The 19,869-nt window shown below is 35.6% G+C and overlaps 1 protein-coding gene across 6 annotated transcripts in view; it reads right to left on the reverse strand.

Moving 5' to 3' along the window:
* Positions 1-19,869, reverse strand: part of LOC114041161 (cohesin subunit SA-2-like) — a 122,911-nt gene that overhangs the window by 39,799 nt on the left and 63,243 nt on the right. For all 6 annotated transcript variants that reach the window (XR_003568889.1, XM_027859454.1, XM_027859455.1 and 3 more), the window contains exons 22-29: positions 19,598-19,685; positions 19,018-19,113; positions 14,898-14,990; positions 14,434-14,584; positions 12,527-12,675; positions 11,721-11,822; positions 9,054-9,217; positions 8,816-8,944 (exon numbers count right to left, since the gene is read on the reverse strand). Coding sequence is in view for 5 of the 6 variants with exons in the window: in XM_027859454.1 (XP_027715255.1) it covers positions 8,816-8,944; positions 9,054-9,217; positions 11,721-11,822; positions 12,527-12,675; positions 14,434-14,584; positions 14,898-14,990; positions 19,018-19,113; positions 19,598-19,685 (972 nt within the window). In the remaining variant the exon portion in view is untranslated. The remainder of the gene's footprint in view (positions 1-8,815; positions 8,945-9,053; positions 9,218-11,720; positions 11,823-12,526; positions 12,676-14,433; positions 14,585-14,897; positions 14,991-19,017; positions 19,114-19,597; positions 19,686-19,869) is intronic.

Raw genomic sequence — 19,869 nt, forward strand, 5'->3', positions numbered from 1 at the left:
GCAAATATAAGACTTAGTACTTGATTTTTGTGGTGGGACCAATAGCCTAACCACTACCTATATGCAAGGAGTTGAAACCATCCTCAAGACCTGACTGGCTCAGTCTAAAGATTCAAGATGTTGTTGTTCAAGATGATTCCTAGATGCCTGAAAACAAAACAGCCACAAGTATTTTTTGCTGTTTCGCTGGTGGAAAATGATAGGCAAAGGATCTTTACAAAATCAACTCAAGATATCTTCAATGCCTATCCTTTTTTTTTTTTTTTTAAATCAATCCACTATTCTAAGACTAGATAAATCCCCTTTTGTTGAATGACCTGAGTGTCTCATTTTGTTCTACTTGCTCTTACATTTTTAGGCTCCTCTCAACTGTCCTGGCATCCATACAATGTCTCCTGGTGATCTCATTAGTTCCCATGGATTCAATTATCATTTCTATGCAGATGTTTCTCGGATCTATATACCCATCCTTAATCTTTCTCCTGAGCTAGTCTCTCCATCAACAACTAGCTACTGGACTTCTTGAACTATTAATTCTATAAACAGAGACTACCAGAGGACTGGCCTGAGTCAGGTTCAGCCCAATAATTGTGGAAGTACTACGGAGCTACTAAAGTTTACTGTATAGAAGATGACATGGTCAAACTGATGCATTAGAAAATGAATTCAACAATTAATTGACTGGAGTACTTCCTACTCTCCCTTTCTTTTCAGCTTTTTTTTCATATGTTTTCTTTTCCCATTAGAGTAGGAGCTCCTTGAGGGGGGTGAGAGTCTTTTATTATGCTTTGCAGCTTAGCACAAAACTTGATACAAATTAGGTGTTTAATAAATGTTTACTGACTGTAGAATCCATAAATATATGATTTATAAAAAACATACTTTAAACACAATTCACATAGAGTTAAAATGAGGGGCTAGAAAAGAATTTGTTGTACCTCTTGTGAATTCAAAAAGACAGGCATAGTAATTATGATCTCAGACAAGTCAAGATTAAAAAGAGATGGTTAAAAAGAAACAAACAGGGAAACTACATTATGCTTAAAGGCATCATAAATAATTAAATAATACAAATACTCGATGCCATATATTTGCATCAAATTGCACAGTAAAGAAATCCTCAAAGAAAAAATTAACAGACCACAAAACTATAATAATTGGAGACTTGCTATTCCCCTTTCTGATCTAGATAAGTCCAATAAAAAATTAAACAAGAAAAAACCTCAAGGACTGCAGATAACCATAAACACACCCACACACCCACACCTAACTTATCTTCAGTAATCACTACATATATAAGGATGTATAAGAAATATAAGAATAAATATATGTAGTGATTACTAGATATAAATAAAAAGAAATATACATATTTCTCAGCTATGCATGGTACCTTTACTAACCTGACCATTTGCATGCAAAAGCAGAAATAATAAACACATCCTCTGACAATAAAAACTGAATCAATAAAAAGCCTACAAAAGAAAGAATTCAAACTTAAAAGGAGACTAATTTAATCCTAAAGAATTAGGGTATCAGGGGCAGCTAGGTGACGCAGTAGATAGAAGGACCTTCTGGTGTCAGCAGGACCTGAGTTCAGCCTCTGACACATGATACTTACTAACTATGTGACCCTAATGCAAGTCACTTAACCCTGATTGCCTCACAACAACAACAAAAAAAAATTAGTGTGTCAAAGAACAGATTGTAGAAACAACCAACAATTTTATCAAAGAAAACTGCAATGAGACTAGGGGAAGCAACTAAAGATGGGAAAACTTATGTCTCTAAACGCTTTCATTCACAAAAAAGAAAACAACAGATCAATTGGGTATCAAATAGAAAAATAAGAAAAGCAATAAAGAAAAAAATCTCAAACACAAAACTAGAAAGTCTACAAATCAAAGAAGATAAAACTACAATGAAAAAAAACACACATTACATATATAAAAGTTAAAAGTTGTTTTTTAAAAAAAAAAAGATAAATCATTAGCTAATCTGATCCGAAAAAAAGAACAAAACCAAACTGGTTTTCATTTACAACAAATGAAGAACAAATAAAGGACACTATTAAAAATTCATTTTCCCAATTCCATGCCAATAACTTAAACAGATGAATATTAACAAAAATATGAAATAAGCATTTATCAGAATACAAAATAGGTAATTTTAAAAACCCAATAACAGAAAAAGAAACTAATGAAGCTATAAATGAATTTTCCCAAATTCCTAAAAAAGCAAGGCTAGATGGATATAAACTCCCATCAAACATCCAAAGAATAATCCCAATATTGAATATTTTGCAAAAAATAAGGAAAGGATCCCCATCATACTGCTTCTATGAGCCAAATACGGATCTGTTACCTAAATCAGGAGGAGATAAAAGAGAGAAAGAAAACAAAACTAAAATCCTTAATGAATATGAACGCAAAATTACTGAATAATATGAGCAAAGAGGCAATAATGATATATTAAAAAGATTATACATTATGATTGGGTTGATTTTATATTAGGAAAATTATAAATAATGAAAAGCAAAGAATTATATCAATGTATGCAGAAAAAACTTATGACAAAAATACAACACACCTTAAAAATATAGGAACAAACAGGCTATTTCATAACATGGCAAACAGAATCTATCTAAAACCAGGAACTATCATTAACAGAGAAACACTAAATTTTTTTTCAGTTAGATCAGAGGTAAAGCAAGAATGCCCACTATCACCATTATTATTTTAAATAGTACTAGAAATGCTAGTCATAGCAAAACCAAAAAAAAAGCTAAAAATAAGTATAGGCAAGGGGGGAAAATATCAATTTTTGCAGATAACGTTGAATTAGAGAACCCTATATATTCAATTAATTTAATTTATTGATAAATTAAGTAATGTTGCAGGATGTAAAAAATATCCACCACTATCATTAGCCTCTCTAAATATTACCAAGAAATCCCAAAAGGACCAGACAGAAAAAGAAATTCTTTTCAGAATAATTATATAGTATGGAAAATATAAGAGAACAACTACCAAGATATACATAGGAACATTGTAAAGTCAATTATAAAAGTCTCTTTAGAGAAATAAAGGAGGATTTAAATAACTGGAGAAATATCAATTGCTCTTATTTGGGCAGTACCAATATAATAAAAATTACACTATTCATATTAATTTACAGATTCTGTGACATGCCTATCAAACTACCAAAGAATTACTATACAGAACTAGAGAAAATAATAACAAAATTCACCTAGAAGAATATAACGTAAAGAAACTCAAGGGATGGGAAAAAAAGGGAAGGAGGCCTAGGAATATCAGATCACAAACCATACTGTGAAGCAGTAATTATAAAAATGATTTGCTACTAAAAAACAGAAAAGTTGATCAGTGGAACTAAGAAGGAACACCAGACAAACAAATCAACAAAGTAGCACAATGTTCAATAAACTCAAATACAAGGGTAAAGACTCATTACATGACAAAAACTGCTGAGAAAAGTAGAAAAGTCTTGCAGAACTTAGGTTAAGATCAACATCTCCTATCATAGGCTCAAAATGGAAACATGCCCTTGCCCCTTAACCCCGCCTTCTCAGCTGAGAACACTGACTCATATTTTACAGGAAAAAATTTGAGACCATTCATCATAAGCTCCCCCTTCTCCCATCATGCTCACCTCCTATCTATCACTCAGGCAAACTTCTGCTACTATCCTTCCTTCACCTCTGTTTCACATAAATAGGTGGCCCTATTTTGCCAAGGCTAGCCCCTTTATCTATTCAAGCAATTCCACTCCATCCTATCTCCTCCAATAGATTGCCTCCTCTGTCATCCCCACTCTAACCCTTATTTTCAGTTTCTTCTCCCTGTCTACAGCCTTACTGACTGAAAACACACCCATTTCTCCCCCATCCTGAAAAATATTCTCATTTGATTCTTCCATCACCACTATCATCCTATATCTCTTCTACCTTTTGTAGCTAAACTCATTGAAAATGCTGTCTGCAAGAGATGCCTCCACTTTCTCTCCTCTCTCTTTTTACAATTGTACTTATGGCCTTATCTTTTACCAAAACTGTTCTCTCCAAAGTTACCAATGATCTCTTGGTTGCCAAATCTAAAGGCATTTTACTACATCCTCATTCTTCTTGACTTCTCTGTAGCCTTGGATCTGTTGATGACCCTCTTATTTTCTTTTCTCTGGGTTTTTGAGACACCACTCTCTCCTGCCCCCCCCCATCTGATCGCTCCTTCTCTGTCTCCTTTGCTGGATTCCCCTGCAGATCACACCCTCTAACCTTAGGTATCTCTCAGGGTTCTGTCCTCGGCCCTGTTCTCTTCTCCCTCTATACTACTTCACTTGGTGATCTCAACTCCCATGGACTTAATTGCCATCTTTCTGCTGATGAGTCTCAAATCTACCTTTGCTGCCCCAGTATTCTCAGCTGACCTCTTATCTGGTATCTCCAACTGCCTTTCAGACTTCTTAAACTCACTTATCATTATCTCAAACATTATTATCTTTCCCCTAAACCCTCTTCACCTTCTATTTCCTATTACTGTAGAGGGCACACCATCCAACCAGTCCCCCACACTTACAACCTAGGAGTCATCCTCGCTATCTCTCTCCCCTTATATTTAATCTGCTACAAAGACCTGTCAATTTTACCTTTGCAACATCTCTCCTATAAACTCCTCCCTTCTCTTCTCTGACAGCCACCTCTGTGACGCAGGTCCTCATCCCTCACACCTGGACTATTACAATAACCAAACTGATAGCTCTGTCTGCCTCAGGCCTCCACTGAAATCCATCCTTTATCCAACCACTTAAGCAATCCTCCCAAAGTTCGGGTCTGATCGTGTTACCCTCATATTCAAGAAATTCCAGTGGCTCCCTACTGCCTCCAGGATCAAATACAAAATCCTCTGGCATTCAAAGTCCATCACAAAGTAACCCCCTTCTATCTTTCCAGTCTTCTTATAACTTCCCTACATATTCTTCAATTCAGTGACCTCCTAGCTGTTCCATGAACAAGACACTCCATTTCTCCACTCTGGGCCTTCTCCGTGGCTGTCCTCCATTCCTGGAACACTCTTCCCTCCTCAACTGTAAAAGCCCATGTTTTTCAAGAAGCCTATCCTAAGCCCTCTTAATACTAGAGCCTTCACTCTATTAATTATTTCCTATCTGTCCTGTAAATAAGCTTGTCTGCATGTATTCATTTGCATTTTGTATTCCCCATTAGATTGAGCTTTATGAGGGCAGAGACTGTCTTGGACCACTTTTATATTACCCCCACCCCGGGGCACTTAGTACAGTGTGTGGAACACAGGAGGTGCTTAATAAATCTTTATTAATTGATTTGTTGATATTACATGACACTGAAAATTTTATGCACGAACAAATTTAGTACTATTAGAATTAGAAGAGAAACAGTTAATTGGGGGAAACGTAGCAAATTTCTGATAAAATTCTTATATTCAAGATATATAGGGAATTTAAACAAATAAAAATAAGAGCTCCTTGCCAAAAAAAAAAAAATGTTTAAAGGAGATTAGAATGCAGTTCTCAAAACAAAAATGACAAAATACCAATAGCCACATTAAATAATGCACCAAAATCATTAATGACAAAATAAATTAAAACAACTTTCAAATTCCACTTTACATCCACTAGCTTGACAATCATGACATAAAGAAAAATGACAACTGTTGCACAGCCAATGGAAGGCCAAGCACAATAATGGCCTCTTGGTGAAACTGTAAATTGATTCAATCATTCCAGAAATTTTATCAATTGGAATGATGTCCAAAAAGTCACTACCTTTTGGTCCAGCAACACCACTACTGGACATCTAACACAATGAGATCAAAGGAACTACATATATAAAAATACTGATAGTAGCACCTTTTGTTATAGTAAAGAAATGGAAACAAAGTGGGCACTCAGCAACTGGAGTAAACACATCAAGGACTATGAATATAATCAAATATTGTTTTGCTGTAAGAATGATGAGAGGGACAGTCAAAGAAACCTAGAAAGGTTTGTATGAACAGATACAAAATGAAGTATGCAGAGCAAACCAGAATAATTTACATAATAACTAAAATACTAAAAAGGAAAATAACTGAAAAACTCAAGAACTAGGATTACTGCAACTGACTCCAGAATACTGACGATGTTTCTCATGGTGGTCTAAAGGTGCAAAATGAGATCAACACTTGGTTGACTATGTTTATTTGTTAAAAGCCCTCAAAGGAGGGCTTTTTTTTTTTTTTTTGCAGGACAGTTACAGGGATAACAAAAAAAAGAGGAAAAGAAAGAAAAGAACATCAATGAAACATTAAAAAATACACAGATGAGAGAAGATTCTGAAGGGGACAGAGACAATATATGCAATGCTCCACTATTATGTTAAATATTATGCTTAAAAACAATAGATTCATGTTGCTATATACAATTCTTTTTGTGTCCCTTCGTATAAACAAAAATTTACATTTGTTGATATTTAGTTTATAATAACGAAAAATGATATTTATGTAATATTGCACATTATAAGGAAGCAGTTTGACACAATGAAAAACGTGCTAGATTTGGAGTCAGAGAACTTGAATTTAAATCCCAGCTTTCTGATACTAGCCAACTCTCTGCCCCACTCCAGGACACAGGTTCTTCATCTGTAAAATAAAAGAGCTGGACTAGATAACCTCCCTAATCTTTTAGCTCCAAATCCATGATTCTAGGTTTGTATCTTTTCTGCCTACTACATCAAATACTATGAAAGAAAGGACCACTATGTCACACATGAACTTTATCATTTCCCTAGAACAGTAGGTATTTAATAAATACTTGTCAAATTGAATTCAGATAACCATCTAGACTCCAGTGACCTCCTGCAATGGGAAGTCACTACCTTTAGAGGCAACCCTTTTCACTTTTAAATCTAATTGTCAAGAAACGTTTTTGTTACATTAAGCCGAAAATTGTCTCTAATCTGTTTGCCCCAGTTACTCACAAATATTCAACATATTGAAACAATGACAATTAAAAGCATGCTTGTTAATGTTATCTATCAGTTGCTCCAAAAAACATATTTTAGGATAAGTAGATACAAAGCATCACAAGAAAACGTAAGCCAAATTTCAATAACCACCATATGTGGGGAAAAAAATATACACAATTTAGCCCATTTTATAGTTTAGTATCTAAACCAGTCCTGTAATTCTTTGTACCAAATGAAACGGCGTGTTCCTGCTCTGTGCACTTTCCTCTACTATAGGCAAGATGAGATTTTTTTTTTAGATGTAACCAATGATGATGACTGCCAACCATATGGCAGATGTGATCAACATATTACAGTCACTGACTAAATGAAAAAATATGCACTGCCCTGTTTTCAAGATACAGCCACTTAAAACAAACACAAACACAAACACGAACACACATACACACACACGCACACGCACACACACACACGCAATGCTCTCTTTCAAGGCTTAGACTTTCTGAATATGCCTCAAAAGCCACTCCATTTCTGGGAGCGACAAGTCAGGACTGTCTGTTCACATCCTGCCACCTGCTCCCCTACCCCTTTACAGTCTACACTAGGGGGTCTTAACTTTAGGTCCTTGAACTTACGTGGAGTTTGTTTTTTAATATTCTGATAAATGTATCCTTTATAGTCCCGTGCATTTTATTTTATGCACTTAAAAACACTTTTCTGAGAAAGGGCCTGTGTCCATAGGCTTCACCATATTACCAAAGGGGTCCATAACATAAAAAATGTTAAGAACCCTTAATCTGCGTACTTTAAGTTCCAGCCAAACTGGCCTCCTTGCTGTTGCTTGTCCATGACAATCCACCTCCTGATTTCTGTGCCTAATACCTGTGACAGGCTATATCCCATGACTGAAATATTCTCCTTCCTTACCTCTGCCTCTTGGTTTTTGGTTCCCTGGTAGGCACAAAACCAATGCCACTATCAAGTAGGCAAGACTTCTATTCTGGGCCTTCCACGATTCCTCCATTTGTTAATCTCTCCTATCTTAAAAATTACTTTGTATTTATTCACTTGCATGTATGTTGTTTAGCTACACTTCAGCAGAATGGAAATTCCTTGAGGCCAGAGACTGCTTTGTTTTTTCTTTTATCCCTAGTACAATTCTTTGAATGTAGCAGGTACTTAATAAATGCATGTTGGTGAAGCTGAACTGAGTTGTTACAAATACTTAATTAAAAATAGCAACAACTCTGGGGGACCTGTGGTGGCTTTCTGAAACCGGAACAACACAATTTACTGACTTGGGAAACAAAAACAAAGAAGAACAGAGTGCAAATGGCTACTGGAGAAGAGAGCAATCGAGAACGAGAGAGAGAGAGAGAAAGTAAGAGAGACAGGAGAGGCTGAGAGAGTGAGAGAGAGCGCGCTTCGACAAATTGTGATCAGGGTAAAAAACAACTTATGTTTTTAAAAAAACAACTAAAGAAACTGTTATCACTCAAATAGCAATAGCCAGAAAATCCTGAAAAATCAGATATAATGCACAGCTGTGCTGAGCTCCATGTGCCTTTGGCCGTGGGACACTATGCTCACCACCTGTACAATATGGGCTATACCACACATCATGATGAACACTTGAGAGATCAAGAAACTTCTGTTACACAGGGAAAGGCAGACACATCACATGTTTAACTCCTAAGTTCATTCTCCTATAATGTAAGTTGGTTTCACGCACAACCCCTACAAACTTTCCTATTTCTTACCATTGTTTTATGTCTTGACAGGTCTAATACAACAATCAAATAACATGGTTAAACTTACACCAGCTTCTTGTCAGGTTTGAGTAGCTTATTGGAGAATTCACTGATGATTGCCAAAAAGGTTAGATTGGGAGGGAGGTAATAGTCTATATCTTGACTATCTCCATGAAATGCAAAATCAATTCCTTCTCTGTTAGCAAAGAAAGAAGAAAAAAAAGGTAAAAACCAAAAAACCCTATAAAACCAAAATTGAAAACAGAAAAACTGCAAAGTAAAACAATGGTACTTGGAGTACATACTTGTGTATCATAGCTATCGATTCCCTGGAGTTCATCTGATCCCAGCCAAATGTGAGAGAAAATCGACGAGCAAGTTCTTTAATACTGGCAAAGGAAGCGGAGGAGTCAATCTGCTTTTTACGACTGTTATTGCTGCAATAGGTTGCCATGTGGTTCTGATATAACTGCAAAACCCAGATATTATCAAACATTTTCCACAGAAGAAAATCCTCAATAAAGCATCAATAGTACATCAAGACCTGCATACACTAAGGGCCTCTAAGGGCTTTGATACATAATATCATAAGAGCTTGGAGTTGGAAGGTAACTTTCCCCTTCTCCCTTAACTACCCATGGAAGCATGAATCCCCTCTGCAATATGTGAAGTCAAATGGCCTTCTACTAGAAGATCACTAGTTGACAGGGAAAGCAATATCTACAAAGTAACATTTTTTTGGTCAGCACCAATCATTTGAAAGTAAAACAAAGTGAATCATAAGTAAAATTTATAAAGCAGCCCATGTGTCTAAAGCAACATGCAAATCTGGCACAAACCTATCATGTCTACTTAGAGAATTGATATATAAAGTCCTATGCAAGATTTAGGCACAACCCAAGGATGACCCACACTGAATACTCATCCCAAGAAGTATTATACTCAGAGAAAGCCAAAGTTTAGAATGCAATACACTTTTTTCAGACGAGGCTAATATGGAAATGTTTTGCTTGACTATACATATTTGTTGCATAAGTTTTTATCTTTTCTTGCCTTCAATTTTGCAAGTGAGGTGGGAGAGGAACTAGAGATAAGGTGCTCCCCCCAAAAAAGGGGAAAAATAGAAGGAAAAAAAGGGTCATTGAAGCATTTGAGGAGTGCACAGAAGAGAACAGAAATAGAGTCAGATGGACACTCAGAAAAGAAGTATAGTTTTAAGAGTTAATATGCTGAATGTATTATATACTTAAACACAAAGACAAGCTATATGTAAGAGTTTCACTGTTTCATGAATGTTTCATGTATAGTCCTTAGATGGATTGCTTTACATATAAAAATGCTCATTTCATGTGATATAAAAGTTCAGAATAAAAAGATAACACAACAGAGAGAAGAAGGAAGTTCAGAATGGGACAAAGACAAGCAGGACAATTTTATTATTATTGTTAATTTAATACATAGTTTTTTTTAAAAAAAACAAACTTGAATATAAGTTCATTAATTTCATATACAATCCACATTCTGTTCTTTTCTAAATATTTAAATGGTTATGTTCTTGGTATTTTTCAGGTTCACTGCAAAGAAGAGGCAAAAAAGAATGTTGAAGAAGCATCACTGTCTACCTTAGATATATTTTTTTAACATGATCTAACAGTGACCCTTTTTTCCATTAAAGTAGGGCTTATACAAAGCCGTCAAGGGTCCCTCAGAAATAGCCAGCTAGTTCCATTTGACTTCAAAATCTGCACAGGCAACCAGGGGTCAAGCTGAAATGATCTGTGTGTATGATATCTAAACACAGGGTTCTGACAGGCTGCTGTTTACCCTCACCTTAGCTCCTATTTCAGGGAACTCAGGCCAGAATATAAAGCATCTGGCAGAATGCGAAATAGTGGCAGGGCTTCATGTATCAGTCACTCTAGGAGAAACATGTTCTGCAGCTTAAAAACAGATATGTACAAGTAGACCAGGCTGGAGCAGTTGCTAAAATAGATGTCCAGTTCCTCTAAATGATAGGGGCTCAGAAGCCTGAGGTGAAGGGGTTTAAAATTACTAATGAGGTAGAAAGGCGGTGGGCAGAATGTAGTATTTCTTTTTTCTTCACTATAACTTCAGCCTGGAAATAACAACACTAGCCTAGCTGATGATGAGCACGAACACTGTCAGGAGCTAATTGGCACCCATCAAGTGAAGACACATAACCATTGTCCCTGAATAATAAGCATTCCAAAAGACAATCTGTTCCAATAGGCACTAGCTCATCTCAGTTAGGGTTTAGAATCGCAGATTGTCAAGGAAACACCCCAAGTATGTAGCTGTCTACAGCCAGCATTTTGTTACCTATCTCCGATGGAGAAATAAATAGCCATTTACTTTGGGGGCCTATTTGGAGGCCAGTTAGAAGAAAGTAAGGAATTCCTCAGAACTCAGACAGAAAAATACCCTTTCAAGGGGATAGCCCAACAGAGAAACCAAGGAATGCTGCTGGCTAATGAATACAACAGTTACATAGTCCATGTCATTTATTGAGCACCTGCATGTAAAAGGCCTGAAATCCCACACCAAACACTGCCTTAATTTCACAATAGGGACATGACTAAATTGTTTCATGCTCCTGTGTTTTCCTTACTTCATTAATAATGGGGTAATATTAATGTACTTTGTCTCCTTAAAATGAATGCAATCAAGAACATGCCAAGGATAGAATTATTAGATTGATCTCTGCTTTTGAATCTAACATTTCCCCCCCTCCTCCCCCAAAAAAAGAGCAAAAATAAGAAGGGGGGGGAGGAAAGGCAGTACAGCATCATAAACATATCCCACTGCAGACATAGGCATCAATTTGATGAGTGTCTCAATTATTCAAGACTCTGGAAAAATTCCTATAAGAGAGAACTCACCTCTCAGTGGTGTGGAAAACCAATCCCTGTTTTTATACATGAGGATTTTACAGCCAACATTGTTTCTCTTACCTCCTGCAAACAAACAATTAATGTCCTGGCACTCTCAATCCTATCATTGTGCCTCGTTCTGTTGATTGTTTCTTTAATAATATCACCAAAATCATGGTAGGTCTAATTAAAAGAAAATGAAACAAAAGAAAAGAATGCCACCATTAAAGGAAAACACTAACAATAATTCACAAACTAGCAATGCTATCAACATATATTAACTAACAGGCTTATTAAAAGTAAATTTTTATCATTAATAATTATCATTTACAGATTTTAAAGTGATTTCAATTCTATCATTCACCTTAATGGCAAGCACAACTTATAAAAAATAAAATATAAATTGAAAAATAGGATGCAGCATATTGGTCTATATATAAGCCAATGGCCCAAACACAAACCAGAGTAGTTAAAGGATACTGCATAAGGCCATGATGTATAATCAGTGACTACTATGTAAGATTTAAGGGCTTAGTCTTGGTCTCTTAGGAAACTGGAGTCACTAACAAAATTAGAATAAATTAGCTTTTTTCCAACAAGCCCTGGGCAAATGGCCAAGGATTAAGATTAAGTAAGTCAAAAAGATTCAACTACCCTCAAACTGGAAAAATAGATCTTTCAATAGAAGAAGTTGGGATTACACAAACAGGACAATTTGAAATAAAACGAATGTTGCCCAGCTGTTGCCCAAAGATCATATCCAATAATGTCACCCTAGCATCTTATATGTGGCCTCAGTCCACTAAAAAATTACTCTAATGAATGTCAAAAGCAAAGCATCTTGAATTTAATCTATAGTAGAGAATCACAGTGGCCAAGAATCACACCTGCATATAGTGCTTGTAGATTTCAACTGCTGTCATCATTTCCACCACATTATAAGCAATTAGTTTACAATATTCAGCCAGAATAATCCGCTTCCTGTATATGGAATCCAGTCTATGAGCTTCCTCTCTATTCATCTCTTCAGGCAAATCTAGGAAAAGAATTCAGTTTGTTCTCTTTGGTGTATAACTTGCTGTCCACTTACACTGTATAAATGTGGGCAAATTGAACTTCTAACATACTCAATCTACCCATATCTCTCCCCTCAGCACAACAGTTCCTGGTCAATAGATACTGAAGCATCTTTCTATATACATATTTTCATGTGGGCTTGGCCTATACTCCAAATGAGTCTGTAAGTCTCAAGTGCAAGAATGATTCTATAATCTTTACAGTGCCTGATATTAAGCATCAATTGGTAGTCATTCAGTGCTTTTGGACAATGACAAAATTATAAAATGAAAATTCCACTGTCTTAATCAATCAAGATTTTCTGCATCTTTATCAATAGTGGAAGGAGGAAGAGAAAGGACAGTACTGACCACAAAACAGACTCAATGAATACCTGACCTAAGTTTAAAGGAAAAGAGGAATGGAGAGGAACTTAACATAGCAATTGACCTCTCTTCATCAAATCAATACTTAAGAATAAATCAGACCCAATCCACTAAAAGCAGAAAAGTCCTAAACGACAGCTAGTCAACTCTGACTAAAAGGTTTGTGTAATAAGGCTGACTTCCTTCATCTAATTCAAAGGTAATTCAAATCTCCTGAGAAAAGGATTTCAATGAATTCCAAAAGAGTAATAATAGGAAGTATCAGAAAAGAATGCTAGTATTTTAAAAGATGACAGTAGGATATATTATTTGTTGTTATTCGGTCATTTCAGTCATGTCTGACTCTTCGTGATCCCACATGGGGTTTTCTTGGCAAAGATACTAGAGTAGTTTGCCATTTTCTTCTCCAGCTTATTTTACGATGAGGAACTATGGCAAGCAGGGTTAAGTGACTTGCCCCAGGGTTACACAGCTAGTAAGTGCCTGAAGCCGCACCGGAACTTGTGAAAATGAGTCTTTCTGATTCCAAGCCCAGGGCTCTATACACTGTGCCACCTAGTTGCCCTCTAGGATATATAAAGCATTTTATAAAAAAAACAAGATACTAGGTGTGTCACTAATTATGACACTTTCAAACTGAGGTAACACTAAGCAGTTGGAAATTGTAACAGATTAAGAATTTTCATGGAGCCAGGAGGAAGGAAGAGGCAAGACACAGTGGCCAAGAACTGAGATCAGCAAGAAGGAACTAGGGTAAAACAAGGAGGCATGAGGAGAAGAAATAGATTGGTTAGGTATTAGGTATATCACTATCAGGTCTGAAAATATGACCTAAAAGAGACATACTTGGATCTGATGTGATCATTGTGATTAATATTTAGGAGGTGATATTAAGCCATGGTTAGAATGACAATGACTGGTGCCCACAGAGAATTATTTATACCCTTTCAAATCTGACCAAAAAGGTAAAAAATAATATTACTTGACAACTCAGAAACCAGAAAATACAGTGTAATTTTCTGTTTATTAAAAAAAAGCTAAATAGCTAACAACATATCCAATAAAATGACCTCTTATACATTTGCAACTTAAACAATGAAGTACAAAGGTTCCTTTGGAACTGAAAGTTTAAAAATACATGGGATTGCTATTAAATTCTCAACATCTGTATTTTTTGTTACCTATTGGACCTAAAGACCATGATGATTAAGACATAAATATACAACAGTCATATACACAGACAACCTAATCTAATTTACACTTAAAACCATACCTCTCCCTGGATAGATGAAGGCTCTGAAACTATTCCCTCCAGAACTAAAAAGAGGCTGACCTTGGGCCATGATACTTACTATTCTCTCCAAAAACATGATCCTTGACAAACTCAATCATTCTTGACTGAAGATCATGATCAGGAAGAAACTTAAGCAATGCAAAATCTTCATCCTCATCCACACCTTGGTGACTTAAAACAATCAGCAGGTCACACAGCAGAATAAAGGCCTAAAAACATAAGCCCACAAACACATACACACACTTTAGAGTCCTGAAGAAAGAATATCACTACTAAAGGCATTCCTCCATCTTTTTACCCCCAAAAAATATCTACCACAAATGCCACCCCACTTCCTATTTCTCCCTCCCTGAGAGATTATATCAAAAGCCTTCAATTCCAAAGTGTTAGTATTAGAGGACGAGATTCACTACAGGGAAAGAGATTCTTAAGAGTGAACAATTATAAGAAGGTGCAGATTTTCCTTTTTGATTTAGTGAATGAAATTAATAAGTTCTACAGGAAATAAATTGTTACACCAACCTTTTCATTCACATCCTTATTATGGTGGTTGAGGTATGATTCACATATCAAGCGGAAACATGTCATCTGTTCCTTCAACTCCGAAAGAGCTTCCTGAAAATATTTTTGTTTGTTTTTTTTAAAATTAGGAAACATCTTTTCAAAACAAATTACTTGGTTTTTAATTGTATTTTAATTAATTTTTTTTCCTTATCAACAAAAATTCACCTTTCTTCTCATCTACCCTTCATCGTCCATCAAAATCAGAATTCAAAAACTCTATTACAAATATGTATAGTCAAGCAAAACAAATTTCTGCACTGATCATGTCTCAAAAAAGTCTATTTCTCTGAGTACTTCAGGCTCTCTATCAGGAGGTGGCTAACATGCTTCATCATTAGTGTGCCAGAATGCTGGCTGGTCATTATGCTGATCAGAATTAATAATTCTTTCAAAGCTGTTGATCTTTACCATTGTTGTCACCATACACAATTTTCTCTTGATTCTTCAGTTCACTTTGCATCAGTGCATACAAGTCTTCACAAAAAACAAATTACTTCTAAACCCCCTAACACTATGAACCTAAGCTTGCCAGATTTTCTTATAGCAACCCATGAACTGCAAAGACCTACAAACTGGGCATCAAACAAACAATGTTAAAATAACAAAACAAGATCTTAAAGCCATTCAAGGACAAAAACCTGTTCCTGGAATTGGAAGGGAACAAAAATCACCAAGGATTCCCCTCCTCCCCTAAAAGTCCTGAACAAATTATAATGACATATTTTGTCACACTACAATTCTAATTCTAAGTTCAAGAAGAACATGTAAAGTATCATGCCTTTCATCAGGCAGCTATGTGGCATAATAATAAAATTCTAGGCCAGGAATCAGAAAAACCTAAGTTCAAATTTGGCCTCAAACACTTACTAGTAGGGAAGTCACTTAAACGTTGCTTGCCTCAGTTTCCTTAACTGTAAAATAACCTTACAAGGCTGTTGTGAGGATTAAATGAGATAATATTTGCAAAATGCCTGGCACATAGTAAGCATTATATTATATAAACTGCTTATTCTCTCCCTACTCTCTCTCATGCAACTGAAAAAAACAGAAGGTATGCTAGTTAGTTTACCCAGTTACATAATTTACTAACATTAGCGGAAAAGAAAAACCAGAGTTCTCAGATTCCTCCCTTCCTTTCAGGGCCTTGAGTCCTTATTAGTAGATGTCTTTGGGGAAAAAAAGCAAAAACCCAATAACAACAAAGTAAAACAGAGAGAAAGATCCTTTTATCCTTATGAAAAGTGTCCTATAGTGAATTTCACTGAATATACAATTAAATCTTTGGGAAGAGAAAGAAAAAAAAAAGCAAGAAAATGCAGCCAACTGCCAATGTTGAAAGAAGATGGAAATATCTCAGGTAGAGATAACCAAGAAATAGGAAACAAACAAAATCCTCCTTTTGGGCAATAAAGTAAGCATTTTCTATGCACAAACTCTTTCACCAGATCTGTTAACAAGTAACAAAACTTACTGAATTTCACCTCCTTTGAAGAGTGAAACTGAATATCATTATTAATAAGCAATAAAATTGCAGAAAAAGAAAGCAGAGAAACAAGAGGCTAGAAAAATTCATAAGCAGGATAATAAGCCTCTTAATTAACAAGATAACTGCAACATCATTAATTTACTTTTGAAATTGAGAATGTTGGGGCAGTTAGGTGGCGCAGTGGATAGAGCACCGGCCCTGAAGTCAGGAGGACCTGAGTTCAAATCCGGCCTCAGACCAAACACTTTACACTTACTAGAGGTGTGACCCTAGGCAAGTCACTTAACCCCAACTGCCTTTAAAAAAAAAAAATGAAATTGAGAATGTCTCAAAGGAAGAATGTGTATCTCACATTGACTTCTCTGACAATGGCATAAGTGAGATGTAAACAGTAATATTTTAAACCATAAGTAAATAATCCCAGTATAGTTTAATATAAGCAGTTCTTAAAATTTATTACTTGTAAGACTTCTGACATGTATTGTAAATAAATTTTTTTAAGGGACACCATTCTGTTCTGTAAAGAAAGCTACAGCAGGAAAAAAGAAGTTGCTGAATAAATTAGGCACTGTATATTCAGAGATGACTACACAGTCACATCACAATTAACTTTCTTAATAATGTTTTGTCTAACTGCACATGTATAATCTATATCAAAGTGCTTGCCTTCTCAAGGAGGGGAAGGAATCTGGAAGTCAAAAAATATAAAAAAAAGAATGTTGAAAAAATTTTTACATGTAATTGACAAAAAAAAAAGCATTCTTTAAAAAAAATTAACTTAATCCATATATGTGTATCCAAGCTTATGATAATCCAAAATAATTGTGAGCTTTTTGAGGGCTTTACAATTCTCAATAGCTAAATTCATTGAAGCTTTTATTTTGTTCCTCTTCTTTCATCTTCTACCTTTAATACGATTATTATTTTGGTTACAAATTAAATTTGTGTATTGTCACAGGGTCACATAGGATCACAGACCCATGGGACTGAAAAGGATCTCAAATCACCTGATCCAAACACCTCATTTTATAGATGAGGAAACTGGAGCCCAACATGGTGAATTCAGTAACTTGCTCAAGGTCACACAGACAATAAGCAAAAGTAAGAATTTGAACCTGGGCCTTCTGATATAACATTCTTTACAATATGCCACTGTTTCTCAAATTTTTCTTTTTAAAAAAAACTTTAAATAAAGCCAATCATAGGCTTAATTTGGCAACAAATATACTAAATATTACTGTTTACCCCACTATAAAGATATATAATATTAATCACTAACCAAAAGTATAGTTTGTAAGAAATGAAGATAACCAATGATATCACAATGTTCCTGCTAGAATAAACACCACTGACTAGAAATCACATGTTTCTGGTAAGGGCTTTCCTCAAAGAGCTAGAAGAAAACTTAGAGCCCATCTAATCTAACATGCATTATTTTTCAGATGGGGAAACCCATCTTTCTTTTTTCTTTCTCCCAATCTTATCTCCTTTAAAAAAATAACAGTATCTTACTTTCACATTACCTTCACCTCCCAATGTCCCTCTTCCCTCCCACACCCAAAGAACCATCCCTTTTAACAAAGACTAAAACAAAATCAGCAAAACTAATAAACACATGAATTAAGATGATTTATGAAATGTTCTATATCCACTACCTCTGTAAAGGAAAAAAGATGAACTTTCATCTCTCTCTTTCAAGAGGCAGAACATTTCAGTGCGAAATGAAAGGGATTTGGAGTCAGAGAACCTGAGTTCAATTCCACCTCTGGAAGAGTGTGACCTTGGACAATTTACCTCTCTGAGTCCTCATCTATAAAATGAGGGCATTGGACTACAAGGCCTCTACAGCTCTACATCTACAATCTTATTGAGGCCTATGAGTCTTGATAATTGTAAATACACAATGTTCAGTTTTTATGTTTTTAATCAGTATTTATACTGTTTTCCTGGTTCTGCTTACTTCACTTCGTATCATTTCAATGTCTTCCTATGTTTCATTTTATTCTTTATAGTCATTATTTCTTACAGCAAAGTAATATTCTATTATATTAATACAACTTGTCGAGCAATTCCTCAGCTGATGGGCATCTACTTTGTTTCTAGTTTTTTGCTAGTACAAAATGAGCTATTAACTATAATCACCTTGGGAATATTAAGTCTGGTAATGAGATCATCAAGTCAAAGCGTATTTTCTTCTTAGCAGTTTCAAAGTGAGTTCCAAAGCAGCTGGACCAATTCACAATTTTATTCATAGTAATATTAATGTCTCTATCTTTCCACATTTTCTCCATTTTTTTTGTCATTTCTGCCAATTTTCTGTATGTGAGGTGAGACCTTAGAGTTGTTTTGATAGGTACTTTTCTTACTATTTTAGACTCAGAGCATTCATTAATACGGTTAATAGTTTGCATTCCTCTTTTGAGAATTATTCTTTGTTTATTCATAGCCTTAGACTAGTTTAGCTGCTGGGGAATGAAGGCACTTGATCTAATAATTCTGTAAAAATAAGACCTTCCTCAAAACTCTGAGTATTTTTTATCTTCTACACAAACAGAATTCTAGCAACAAAGGACAACAGTCTGAGTCGCATACCTGAGAGGGAGGTGTTTCAGCTACTAATGACTCAGTAGCTAATTCCAGCTTCCACAAGAGAGCAAAGTAACTGCACTGAAGAGCAGGGATTAGGGTCTGAAAGGAGAACATCACTCTCTTAAACAACAAAAATTTTAATTTTCAAATAAAACCAAACAAAAATAGAGACACTGTAAGCTAACCAATGGAGGAGCACAAAGCACACACAGAGCACCTTAGTGGTTTTACTTTTCAATCTCACGAAAGGGTCAGGAAGAAAAGTATATGTTCAAGTTTTGAGAAAAACCAGCAATCTCAAGTATATACATCACCACCACCCCTTCACTAAGCCTCATTCTGAAGGAGTAGGAAGGGTCTTTGATGCCCTTTGGGGAAAAACAAGGTTCAACACAAAAATTCTGGAAGAATACGGAATTTCAAAGCAATGGTGAATATGAATCCCTAATCAGGATAAACTAAGAATCAAAATAGTTTTCTCCTGGCCATTTTTCAAGGAATCCAAAGTACCAATGACGTTTTCTAATTAAACACCATAAAAAAGCCTTCTGCCGAGAAAGGCAGAAGTACACATGCACTTTACCTCAGCAGGCAAACCCCCATTTTCCTTCTCAAAATTCAGGATTTTCAAAGTCCGGTCACCGATGTGCCAACCGGTAAGGTCATGTGCACTAAGCCATAAGCAAAACAAAAAATTACTTTCTTGACAACAGAATAAAGCCTCACTTATTCTAAACTGAATCACGAAGAAAGATGCAATCTGCATCCAGAGAAAGAACTGATAAACAGAAAGAGTATAGATTACACACACACACACACACACACACACACACACACACACACACACACACACAC

The sequence above is a fragment of the Vombatus ursinus genome, unplaced genomic scaffold (genome assembly GCF_900497805.2).
Source record: "Vombatus ursinus unplaced genomic scaffold, bare-nosed wombat genome assembly UNPS02014168.1, whole genome shotgun sequence".
In the NCBI taxonomy this organism is placed as follows: Eukaryota; Metazoa; Chordata; class Mammalia; order Diprotodontia; family Vombatidae; genus Vombatus; species Vombatus ursinus.